Source organism: Pipra filicauda, unplaced genomic scaffold (assembly GCF_003945595.2).
Source record: "Pipra filicauda isolate LSUMZ 115617 unplaced genomic scaffold, ASM394559v2 scaffold167_size3244652_pilon, whole genome shotgun sequence".
Taxonomy (NCBI): Eukaryota; Metazoa; Chordata; class Aves; order Passeriformes; family Pipridae; genus Pipra; species Pipra filicauda.
This window is the reverse complement of record NW_024104184.1, coordinates 2,521,635-2,534,866: the sequence shown is the minus strand read 5'-3', so window position 1 is coordinate 2,534,866 and position 13,232 is coordinate 2,521,635. Positions and strand designations below refer to the sequence as shown.

At 36.2% G+C, this 13,232-nt stretch overlaps 1 protein-coding gene across 8 annotated transcripts in view; it reads left to right on the top strand.

The window, feature by feature from the left end:
• Positions 1-13,232, top strand: part of KMT2E (lysine methyltransferase 2E (inactive)) — a 63,065-nt gene that overhangs the window by 19,388 nt on the left and 30,445 nt on the right. For all 8 annotated transcript variants that reach the window (XM_027751798.2, XM_039379444.1, XM_027751799.2 and 5 more), the window contains 4 exons: positions 6,526-6,637; positions 6,987-7,216; positions 8,820-8,900; positions 9,927-9,985. In XM_027751798.2, coding sequence (XP_027607599.1) covers positions 6,526-6,637; positions 6,987-7,216; positions 8,820-8,900; positions 9,927-9,985 — 482 coding nt within the window. The remainder of the gene's footprint in view (positions 1-6,525; positions 6,638-6,986; positions 7,217-8,819; positions 8,901-9,926; positions 9,986-13,232) is intronic.

Sequence of the window (13,232 nt, the reverse complement as noted above, 5' to 3'; positions counted from 1 at the left end):
GTAATAAATGGAGTGAATTTTTGTGTTTTGGGGGATTGGGAGGACTTGTGGATTTTTCTGTTTGTTTTGTGGGAGGTTTTTTTGGGAGGTTTCCCCCACCACCACACTGGTATTGATGGGTCAGAGTTTAGGTACTGATGGGCTCCAGTTTAGGTATTGGTGATCACTGACTGTTGCTTTTGCATTAGTAGAGTGCGTGATTGGCAAGTTTTTTGGGGAAGAGAGGTGGGTGTCAAAAGATACTAAGGATCGGGATAGTTTGTGTAAGCCACAGACAATCTCATATAACTTCTTTGCATATACAGATGAAAAGACCAACATGAATTTATTAGCAGAAACGTGAAATTCATCATTTATATTGGATTGGGTTTTGGTTTGGTTTTTTGGAACCACTTGAGATGGTGTTACTCTTATCCTTCCTCTGAGCCTTTCTGTAGTAATCTTAAAGGCTCCCTATCTTTGGTTGCCACAAACATACATTTGCTTGCATTAGATACTGAAAAAATGGATTAGACTTTTAGTTTACATACATGCTTGAGATTTTTTTATAAATGTAAAACATTTGAATAGGTGTATTGGATAACAAATTTCAGTAGCTTGCACACAATCTTCGCTTGAGAGCATGTGCTAAGCAATATTAATCTGTTTAAGAAGTGTTTTTCTTCCAAACTTTGACAAAAAGTTTGAACAGAACTCTTGAACAGCTTTTAAAAGGAATGTTTCTCTCCTGTGTTTCCAGATATATATAAGGCTATTCTAAGTTTACACCATTTCTCTGAAGAGAACCAAGAATTTGCAGTTCAGTTTTTTGTCACATTAAATTTTTAATGTTTTGTTTATCTCTTCATATAATGAATACTAATTACCTTGGTGCAGAAGATTTTTTAACTTTAGTGAACTGTTCACAGCTCTTTTCATTATCTTTTCCTGTACTTTTCTTTTATGTTTAGAGAAGGTCATGATTCCTGAGGTTGCTAACATTCCTTGCAGACACAGCATGCCATGCTGGAATTAAGATAAATAAATATAGTTGTCAGTATAAACAAGATAGAGTTCATAGTGTGTTATTTGCTTGATACCGTGGCAGAGCAACCCAGTTAGGAATTGCTTTTCTTCAGATGTTAAGTGACTGTTACCAATTAGATTAATTCTTATCATCTCTGCTGTACTTACACTGAAATATGTGTAGTAGTTGTATGATTGGCTCACGCTGATTCAGAAGCCATGTCAGTGTCTAAAGCAGTGTGACAGAAAGGTGTGTCCCTAACCTACTGGCTTACACAGTTGTAAACCTTTTTTATCACCATCTATATGACTTATATATTTTTTTTGTACATTTTCTTCCAGAGAGTAGCGTGTTGGATATAGATTGTATTAATAACAGTCATAGATGGTCTTTAAGCAAGTTCTAGGGTTTTCCCAAGAGGGAAGAGTTGGAATTTCTCCACTGTGACCGGCAGGTCTGATATTGCTTCATCAGTTGCTGAAGCATGAGCAAACACAAGAATGGGGGAGTGGCAAACCCAATTATGCAGGAGAAGGAGCCCGGGAAAATGCTCTTTGTTTAGTACTGTTTCTGCTAAAAGATTCTACCCTATGCTTTGAACCAAGGCATAAGCCTCTTAAAAAAGTGGATAGTTTATGTGACTGATAGTTTCACATATTATTTTAATAATTGTATCAAGTAGGTATGTGTAGAATAACTTATTAAAAGGTTTAAACATCTTAAAAATTGGATTAAATACTCTTGTTTCTTATGTGTGCTTAAGTGGGATCTCCAGATAGATGTTCATAATACTGCAATAGTCAGAACACACATATTTTGCTTTAATTTGTAGATCTTACTGACAATGAATATGTGTGACTGCTGAACTGGTAAGGACCAATAGCAGAACCAGCCATTTCGGAAGGTTCAAAATATGCTTCCTGACTGCAGAGAGTACTAGTGTAGCTTAGAAGATGAGTATAAGCTACACATTGGGAAATGCCATTGATGGTACTGTTTTTCTGAGTTTAGTATCTGTATATGTTTTTTAGATAGAAGGCCTGTATAATAAACCTCACAGTCACAGTATACAGATCACTGTGTTGAGTTCAGTATCCCTAAGAAAAAATGATGAGCATTGTTGTAGTCTTGCGTACAGACGATAGCGGGCCAGCCTGGACTTGCAGAGCCTGCTACAAGGTGCTTAGGTAGCAGAACCAACTCCCTGGTAGAGGAGCAGTGCTTGGTTCTTTGTTGTCTAGGTGTTGAATCCTGACAGATGTGTTTGGTTAGGTGAAGTGTCATACAAAATATATTGTATTCCTTTATCTAAGATGACCTTTAGGCAGATACTGCTCAGGTGTGCTGGTACAAGTGGAAAACAAACCTGAACTTGAAAATCAGACCTATCAATTGGCATGTGGCAGATTGATATTGCTGAAGCATGTGTGAAAGCAGAAGGTTCCATTTAGAGTTTTGACACGTTTTCAGAAAGTACTGTTAGTTAAGTGTTCATAGCCTAAAGCTTGGATACCCACTTGGCTTTGAATATTTGAGTTCTTAGTGAGATTTTGAACACATACATTTTTATAGAAGTCGTTAATAGCCCCAAATTCTAAGGACTGATTGTATATTGGGTATTAGTCAAAAACACACTTTTTAAAAAAATTATTAAATGGTCAGAAACAAAGCAGTAATTAAAAGGAATGGGGTAGGGGAGGTCACGTTTTAGGGAACAATTGCTTCTAATCGTTGACAGTTGATTCCCTTAATATAGGTTAAGTGTAAGGTTGTAGGGACTGTTTTGGTAAACTGCTCTCGTGTTGTTTTTGATTTCTCAGTAATGCCATCTGCTGGCAACATGCAGAAGTGACCCAGAACATGAGTTGTTTCACTTGCAGAATGAAAATTCTGTGAAGTTTTATTTCTTGTTTTTTTTTAAAATACAGGCATCTCTCCTTTTTTAATTGATTTGATAAAATACTATGTTCCTGTTTTCAGGTTACAGGAATCTCTTAAATCATTGCAGCCTAGGAGCATTTTATTTTGTTCCTTGTGAATATTTTGCACCGTTTTGAATTGCTAACCACAGTGCTTAATAAGTATATATGATATTTTAGCAAACTATGAGGGTCAGTTTATAACAGTAATGATTGTTTATTTTAGGAAATGATATTAGTATTTTGGTCAAACTTCAGATATATTGTAATGCAGACACTTCAGTTTTGATGAATACCAAAAATAACAAATATCTGCCTTAGTTAGACACTGAGACTGTAGTTGTTTGAGGTGAAGCTGAAAAATGTGGTATGATCAGAAGGCTTACAGGCTTAGTACCTCAGTCTGTTACAGAACTGGCTTATGTCCAAAAATGCAAGCAAGGAAAACCTTGTAGTGTTCTCACACATCTGAATGCTTACACTTTTCTTCCTGAAAACTTGCTTCTCGGGATGCCTGTAAGAACGCAATGGTGAGATGGGGGGGTGGGTGTATAATACAGTAGTTTTGCCTTGCTGCCTGGGCCCTGCTACTTGAGCCCCCCAAAAATTTAAAACCTGATTTTTAAATTAAGTGTTATCTCATGCTTTAATCATCTGTGCAATTAAATGTTTTACCAAGAGGTACTCCTTCACTAAATGTCCAATTCTGAGATGCCCCTTTCAGAAGAAAGATTTGACCTTTGAGCAAACAATAATGTAGAATGTGTGTTTTCTGTTTTAAGGTCATGCACATGGTGGGCATGACAGGGGTGATAAGGAATTTGGTGACCTGTCTGCCAAAGTTACTTCTGTGTGTGGTTCTCTGGAGAAACGATACTCATTCTGTACTGCTTATGGGATCCTTATCACTCTTCTGTTGACTGTAAAGGAAACCTGTGAGGGTTAATTTCTGGCTTCAGTGAATGCTCTGCCACCTCCTTCCCCAGCCCAGTGCAGTGTAGTGGATAAATGGAACAGCAGCAGTTATGTTCAGAGCTCTAGTGAGCATCTGTTATAAATTAAAGTAGTATCTGTGCCCCCCAGATAAGCCGACTGTGCTCTTAAATTTGTATTTGTTACAGCTCTTTTAATGAAATACTGAAATGCCTTTTTGTATCACCTGATTTTTCTCCCACTGTTTTCCTGATTCTCCTTGTTCAAGTAAAGCTGTGCTTTTTCCTTATTAACCTTGTGATCTGAATCTGTTTTATGAGTATTTAAATAGTTGAAGATATATGTATTTTGGTTTTGGAAGCCTAATGCTTCTGCTACCCACAACTCTTATATTAAACTTTGTTTAATAGAACTTTTGCCTCTAAATATTAAAGTTTGTTCTCTTAAGTGGTTTATAAATTGCTAGAGTAGGTAGAAATGGATTTAGGGAGGAGACTGTACTGTCTTGCCTCAGATTTTGCAAGAGATTTAGAGTATCTTTTCAATTTTTTAGATAGTAGATGAAATACACGACCTCTCTTTTTAGGACACTTCCATTCTGGCATCTTTCACTGCGTATTCCTCTGTTAAAGTAGATGGTATTTAGGTCATAGTAATACTTATTTTTAATGAAGGAAGTTCTCCTAAATTAGTTGTGGCATTGCTGAAGGGTGAATTGTACCAGAATTCCCCCTGCCTGTCCTGTATCAGTAAGCCTTCCTGCTCTGAAAACTGAGTTTATCCCAACAAGACCAAGGCTGAGCATTGAAGGCAGAGTGGGTAAGAGTAACTTTGCTACCACTTGTCTCATTCAGGAGAGGGTGAAGAACAGCAGTAGAAGCGACGCAGTGGTCAAGACTCATGTACAGGAGAAAGAGAACTTGATTTCTGACCTAGCCATGATGGAGGGCAGCTAATGCCTCATTCATTGGCATTTTGTTTGGCTTGATCATCAGAAGGATTAACTGGGTGACAGAAGAGATGTATGTTTACCACACAAATGTTGGTGAAGGCAAATTGGTTGGAAAGGTGCAGCTTTTTCATCTTTTGTGGTTTTCTGTAGTAATGGGTTTGATAAACCTGGCAAGTTCTGAGCTGCTTCTAGAAGCTAATTCCAGCAAACTCTGAATAAATTCATATTTTCAAGTTGTGAAGTGGTATAGGAAAGTAAATGAGAATTTTGGGGAGTTTATGAGGTAACAAAGAGCAGGTGTTGTCAGAGTTAGTCTCATGCTAGTCAGAAGTTGTATTTTTAACGTTAGTACTTCATATTCTTTGTGTGCTCACACGTTTACTCACTCTCTACAAAAGGCAGCTGATGACTGTTGGAGACACTGATCTTTTGAAAAAGGTTTTTTTCTTTGCACTCTAGAAACTGAAGTCTTTACCCAGTAGTGCTTTTAAATAGAGTTTCTTTTTAAACAATTCTGTCACGTAGTGATCTCACATGGGGAAAAGCTCATAAGAAGAAAGGACCTACCAAAACCTTTAGTAGAACACTTTCAAATAGATGTCAAAATACTGTATTTTGTTTTGAGAAAGCTAATAATTAATTATATTTTTACAAAACATATTACCAACAAATATAGGTTGCTGGTGTCCTTCAAATCAAGCTAGTATAGCTTCATGGCATAACAAAACCTTTATTAAATATTTTAGTGTCTAAGAAAAAAAAAACATCAGTCTCTATTCCTTTTCAGAAATACCGAGTTTGTTTTCAAAATCAGCTCAAGGAATTAGTAAGATATATGTGATGGGAAATAGACTTCAGTTTTAATAAAAATAAAATTAGAAAAGTGAACCAGGCCTGATTTGTGATGGGAGTCAAAGCCACCTTAGTTTTAGGTGTTTATATTTTGCTATGCTTTTCAGTGTAAAAAAAAAAAAAAAAAGGGCACTTTAGGTAACCTGGATTCATTTGTCCTACTGTGATTGAATTGTATGGTGCAGTGAAAAAACTTCAAGTTCTCTGTCATGAGAGTATGCTTGCATGCACTCATGAATGTAACTGCTGAAGAAAGGTAATAAAGGTATAATTTCTTGTGCTCAAATTGTGTTTGTTCCTGTTTTAGTATTCCTTTATCTTGTCTTTCATGTTGTGGTTTAGTGTATATGACACATAGTTTGTATATTGAAGAAGGCCCTGCCTTTGATTACAAAACCTTCTCTCACAAATTGTTAGCACTTTTTTTTCTTTCTATTTAAAGATAAATCGATAGAAACTACCTCATTTAGTTAGATTTGCCCTAGTTAGGATTTCTGCTTGTGGAAACAGTAGGTGTGGGTGGTGCCCTGTCACTGCCACTGTGTGTCACTGCAGGGCTCTATCCATGAGCAGTGCTTGGAATTACAGCTTCAGTCCTCGGTCACAGTTCCTTTCTGCAGATTCTGTTACTGCTCAGTGTGGTTTGGTTGGGGTTTTTTTCTGTTACCACTCTTGGTTTTTTTGGTTGTTGGTTTTTTGGTTTTTTTTTGAGTGAGGGGTGCAAGTTTGTTCCTACCCCTCTATGTGCCTTTAAACAGAATCAGCAGGGAATTAATTAGAAGTTGTGCAGCAGATACTTCCAATTTATTAATATAAATTACATACTAATTGCATTTGTTCTTCATCTGTCTTTTGCCTTGCAGACCAGAATCTGTAGAAGCTAGCCCTGTGGTAGTTGAAAAATCGAACAGTTATCCGCACCAGTTGTATACCAGCAGCTCGCATTCACACAGTTACATTGGTTTGCCCTATGCAGTAAGTTTGGTGCTAAGTGTTCTGTACAAAATATACTATGTAAAATCTGCTGTTCTTAGCTGGAAAACTGATTCATGCTTATATTTCTATATCTTATTGGGAGCTGGGTAGGTTGACTAAAGATGGTTGATTAGCAGTAGAATACAGAACATAGTGCACTTACATGTTAAACATAGTTAAGAAGTTAGAAAATAAGATTGAATAATGATAAAAATAAAACTTTAACTTTTCACTAAAAAATAACACTCTGAAGTTCTTTGCCAAGTGAATTCATACACTTGGGCTTGAATAACCATCAGTGTATGAGCATTTATGAGTTGTTATAACTTACCTTTTAACAAAAATCTAGGACCATAACTATGGTGCTCGGCCTCCTCCAACGCCTCCAGCTTCTCCTCCTCCATCAGTGCTTATAAGCAAGAATGAAGTAGGCATATTTACCACTCCCAACTTTGATGAAACCTCCAGTGCTACTACCATCAGTACGTCAGAGGATGGAAGCTATGGAACTGATATTACCAGATGCATTTGTGGCTTTACACATGATGATGGATATATGATCTGTTGTGACAAATGCAGGTAATGAATATTAAAATAATTTAAAAGGTAAAAATTACTTAAAATTTCAAGCTGCACTGAAGGAAATGTAACTAAATGATGTTTTAATTCTGTCCAGGGACAGGGAATTTCCCTCCATCAAAAAAGAGTTTGTAGGTTATGTGGTTTTTCTAATAGGTAAGATAGCTGATTAAGGCCAGTGAATATTTTATACTTTATTCCAGTCTGTCTTGACTACTCCTTCTTTTGTTCATGCCTTTACTTGTGCACTACAGCTTAATAAGGGCATATCTTTTTTTCCCTCTAAAAAGGATGTCTCTCTGGTATTTTGTCCAAGTTGTTTGTTACTATGATAAAACAAAGACCTAGGAATCACTTCATCTGCATGTACTAGTAAAGCATCTTGGTGAATTATGTATGTGTAAATCAGGTAACTTGAAGGATGCAAAATAACATGAAAGAAGGTTTTCAAGTATTGATTTCTCTGTGCATGATCTTTCTGATAAGAACTCTTTAATTTTCAAAGGATATAGTTTTAAGAATTTTTATTAAGTATGAAAAGACTAACCTAGATTCTTACTGGAGAAGCTGAAGTTAAATGTTTAAACTTCTGTCATTATGTGTAAGCACCTATTTGATCATTGTATAGTAGAAGACTGCTGTTAAATACTTGGAGTTGGAAAAATTATCAGAAGACAAATCTCATGTTTCTACTAAATATTAGCCTCTATTTTTACATTCAGTATGGTTAATGAATGCTGCTGAATTTATTAGATCTTCATGTATTTAATGATTGTTACAGCTAATTAAAACACTAATTTGAGTTCCATTTTTTTGTCTGCTTACGTAACAAGCTTGTTGGTCATTTCTCATGGTTCTTGATTCTGATAACCTTTGCCCCTTATTTTGAAACATATTAAGGTGTTCTCTCAGCAATGGAAATGTAGGCAGTCACCAGTTAGTCTGCTTCCTTTGAAGAAGCAATTATCTGTGAGGAGTTGGAAAGAATTGTGGTAAATCCACAACTGGGAAGATAATGATTTTTGTGTCCCTGATCCTTCTAGCAATGCAGGGGTGAGCACAAACTACTGTTTTAGGTTAGCCTTCAGCAAGCAACCTCTCTTCCCTCACTGTGGGAATCAGTTAAAGCTCTTTCTGTGCTGCACAACGGTACTACCAGTCATGCCAGGTGTATTTTTATATGTTCTCTTAAAATATGTAAGTAAATAAACCTATATCTTTCTGTTTATTTCTGTATATAAAAATAAAAGTACATATCTATTCCTAAAAGAAAATTGAATCCTTTTGTTTAAAAACAAAACACTTTTTGCTATGTGGAGCATAAGTGTTATTGCTGAGGGTATTTGTCTGTCTCGTTCTCTATTGTGATAATTTACCATTTTATTTCTGGTGTTAGAGGAAAATTTCCAAGAGAGAAAATAGGTCAGCTGGCAGACTGGTGGCAAAGATGGTGACTGAGATATAGGCATTCAATTTGAGTAAAGATCAAAAATGATAGAGAAAAAAAAAAAGAATGGCTTGCTTTCTGTCTCTGTGTGTTGTGCACATAATTTTTAAATTTGTGCTTAGAAGTTGAGGGTTTGTTTTTTTTTTTTCTTAAAAGCGTCTGGCAGCACATTGACTGTATGGGGATTGACAGACAGCATATTCCTGACATATATCTGTGTGAACGTTGTCAACCCAGGTGAGTAGTTTGGTTTATTTTGAATTCTGAATTAAAGTGGATTGAGTAGAGAGATGAAAAAGAGGAGTTGTTGGGGAAAACAAAATTGGTTATTCTAACAACCAGCAGATAGACCATGTAGCATAGTCCTGACAATTCTAGTTAAAGAGCTACATTTCTGATATAGGCAGTGTTACCAGCCTCCATTCCCTTGTGCACAGTAGCCACTGTTTCACTTCACTAGGCAGCAGGAATAAACCCTTGGAATGCATATGAAAATAGCAGTGATTCCTGGATACTTTCTCAGGCAGATTGATACACAGACAGTCCATTCCATATTTCATTTCGTGGCTGTCATACATTAAGAACTCTTAACAGCAGTGTTCTCAGGTTATGGCCCTGTTCTAATATGCTGCAGGGATCACTTGGAGGATTTCTTGCTCTTGAACAAGTACTTGCATGTGCTCCCCCTCTGCCCACCCCCACCCTCCATTCTCCCCAACTTGCAGTCATATGACATGGCAAGGAGGGCTTTTTGTTCTGACTCTGGTAGGCAGGTTATACCTGACTGTCATCATAGTTGCTGTCCTGTGATGTAGAGTATAAAATGCTGCTGTTGCTTATGTTGCAGATTGTTAATTAAACAGCAAAAAAAACGTGTTCAGAAAATTTTAAATACCAGGAAATTGTTCTTTTTTTTTTTTCTGAGAAGTAATTTGGAGCTTGTCATCGTAGAATATTTGTTCAGTATTGTATTGTGATGATTGTTCTCAAGAATCTGCAGGAAAATGGTGTAATGCCTGCTTATCTGTAATCCCTGGACCAACTGTCAGTCTCTGTTCTGAGCTATCAAATTTTATTTTGTTTTCAAGTGATTTGGATACGTGTATGTGCCTTCCGTCAAAATAGAATGGAACAGTGCACAACTGATGTTTTTCTAAGTATCTGAACATTCAGTTAGTTTACTGTTTATTCTGTAATAGTCATTGGGAAATAGTAAAGATCTGTTTTAATACTTAGATGCACTGATTTATTTTCTCGTTTCAGGAGTTTAGATAAAGAAAGGGCAGTGTTGTTGCAACGAAGGAAAAGGGAAAATATGTCAGGTGAGTAGAACTTAAAAGCTTTTTCCTCAGTAAAGCTTATATGTATAAATCAACTGTATAGACTTAAGACTGTATACATGGTTCCTGCAGCTTTGACAGACTTCAGCATATAAGGTTCAGTAAACCAATGCCTTTTACTTGACTGTATTATTACCAGAATAATATTGTATCAGAATTGTTATAGTTCCATGTGTTTTGTTAATGGCTGTCAGAACTACTTTTTTTTTTGTATTAGTCTGTAGTAATTCAATCTGTTGAACATTCGGGTTTCTTTTGAGGTGAGAGGATTTCTAAGTCAGCTTTCTTTTTGAAAAGAAGTTTTGAGGAAATCCTAATTCTGATTTGTTGGATGTAGATTGGGGGCATGTTTTGGTATGGTTTTGGGTTTGTTTTGACAATGAGAACAGTTGCTTGGGTAATACGATGTAGGTGATAAGATGTTTTGAGGGTTTATTTGCCTTTGATAACTAGATGAGGCTTGTAGTGCAAGTACCCACTTCAGTCTATGTGTTTTATGAAATTAGCTCTCTTACCCGTTCACACAATTTTAAAACTCATCTAGCCTAACTTGTCAGGAGTTCTGTCCAGCCATTACCAAAATGTGTTGTAGAAGTCTTGATTGACCGGGGGTACTTTCAGACTCTTATTACAGAAGTAATAAATTGGGAGGAAGTCATCTTCCTAAACATGTTTGACTTTTAAATCATGTCTCTAAAGTAATGGAGTGTGTTTTAAGATTTCTTTAAAAAATACCATGTACGTAAGGTCCTGATGCCCACTTCACATGCCTTCAGAAAATCTGAAGTGTGTGGTCTGGCTTAATTGTGCTTCTTGGTGCAGTTGACACTTGATGTTGTCTGGGGCTGAACTGCCTAAAATCTGTTAAAGGCATTAATGTCTTACTCATAAAACTAAATCATGTGGTTTTTTCTGTTTTTATTTTAATGAAACCAAACTTCTTTTATGAAGTTTTTGCTAACCTACTAGGTCAACAAAACTTAAATTCTAAAATTTTTTTAGAATTTAAAATTATTTTTGCTGACTATTTAAAGAATAGAGCAAGTAGGTTTATAATTCATGTGGAGTTAATGCGTTTACTGAGGGATAGGATGATACTGTGACGATGAACTTGAGTTTACATACAGGATAGGGGAAGTTGATGGTCTGAGCTATTTCAGTCATCTCTTGGGATTTGTAGGCACACTATCTGATCATTTACAGTAAACTTAAGGGAAGAGAAATTGAAAATCTTAACAGAAGCTGAAGAGATTGTACCTTTGAAGTTAGTGTTCAACCCTCCTTATTCCTGATGATGAGTCTTTTAAATCTGTTACATGCATTCAGTAGGAAAAGAGATTACTAAGTGGTAAATCTGAAGTATCCAGAGTTAAAAATAAAGACAAATACTGGTTCCTCTTTAGTCTAAAACTCAAAGTGTAGTGTTGATTACTGTGATTTATAATACGTAACTTGAATGTGTGTGCTTGCACCTGTACCTTGGCTAAATCCACTTCATTTTGATGGTTGTTACACAGTTCAGGAGGACTTAGTGATTCTGGATATGAACTATCACAAGACATCAGTAAAAGGGCCAGTTTTCATAGAGGATTCCAATTAGGAAAAGCAAAAGTGACATCAATTCAAATGCATCTTTTCAATGTTTTAAATATTCAACAGTAGCAGAATGTTCCTTGTAATTTGCTTGTTATTAAGTTACAGGTGTTTGATAAAAAGTAAGATTGTATTATATGAATGTTTTTTGATGAGTGTGTATATATAGGGCTTTTCATTTAGATATGGGAATTCTTTACAGTACAGTGGTTTTTATTGTAAAGATACCTAAAATATTGCTGGTTTAGCAACAGTGGGGAGCAAGTAGTAGATCAGTTGGTTTGCTTCAAGAAAATAGCTTTTGGATGAACATTTCACATGATACAAAACTGTGTGTCCTAAATTTCTGTGTGTAACCACATCACATCTTTTTCTGGCAAAATATTTAGCCTGTGGTTGTATGTGGTGATGCTGATTTTTGTTGTTCTGTTATAAAAGTGTAATTCTCATGCATCTTACTGTCCATTGGATTGTGTACTGTGGTTCAGTGAAGGGAGCACCTTTGTTAATCCCCTACCCAGCTGAATACTGGATGTTTTGGATTTGGGGTTTTTTTGTGTTTGGTTTTTTGTTTTTTGCTTTTTTGTTTTGTTTTTTGTTTTGTTTGGTTTTTTTTAAGATAAAGTATCTAGATGTGTAACTTATTCAAGGATGTTGCTTCAAGCTGCCTGGTCTTGAAATTGTTACTGTCGAGGTCACTTGCTGCCTATGGATAAATGAATCTGGGCCCATAATGTTGTGAAATTTGGAGAGTTTGTATCTTGCCTTCTGACATGCAAACTCATGATCTTCACTTAGTGTGCTTTACTAAGGCTCTTCAAAGTGAAAGCAGGTTATGTAGGTTAGGAAGGAGTGTCCCAAAACAACTCTATGTAATTATATGTTCAGTCAAGGTAATTATTCTTTACAGTAAGTTAGAGCACAGTGTAGACAACAATGTTGAAATGTTGCTTCCCTAAGGAAGATGCTGTTTTGTGGGGTTTGGGGCAAGGGGGAGAGGTGTGTGGCAGTGACATCATGATTCTGCAGGCATTAGTGTATGGACTACAGACCTTGACAATTGCAAGAGGTCCTTGGGTTTCTATTTCTCGGGCTTTGGTTATTCTGCTGTTCATTCACCTTTGGTTAGATATTTCTTCTTTCTGTGTGCTTTTTATTCTAGTTTAGAAAATATTCCCAGCAAAAATGTAAACAGATTCAGAAATCATCATCAATTCCTAATTCATAAAACATAATTATGTACCTGACAAATAGTTGAAAAGAACAGCCAGGATGGTACAATAGGATTGTTTACTATGCACAGAAGAATCTTGTTAAGGAATGTTGTGAGCAAGAAAAATCCAGAGTAACCAATAGCTGGAGTTCTTTATTTAGTAAAGAAGGTTTCAAGAATTAGGACTGAGTGCACTGATTAAGGCAACATCCTTCTGAGCTCAGAAGGAATGTTTTCTCTCTTCTCATATTAAGTATTTGTAAATCTGGCATCTGTACAGTTTGAGGAAAAAGTTTTGCTTAGTGTGAAGTATATTTATTGAAGGCAGAATATTTGGAAAAGCTGCTAAAATCCAAGAGATCTGTACTGAGCACATATGAACTTTTCTGCGTGCACCATCTCTCTTCCAGTCCTCACCATCCT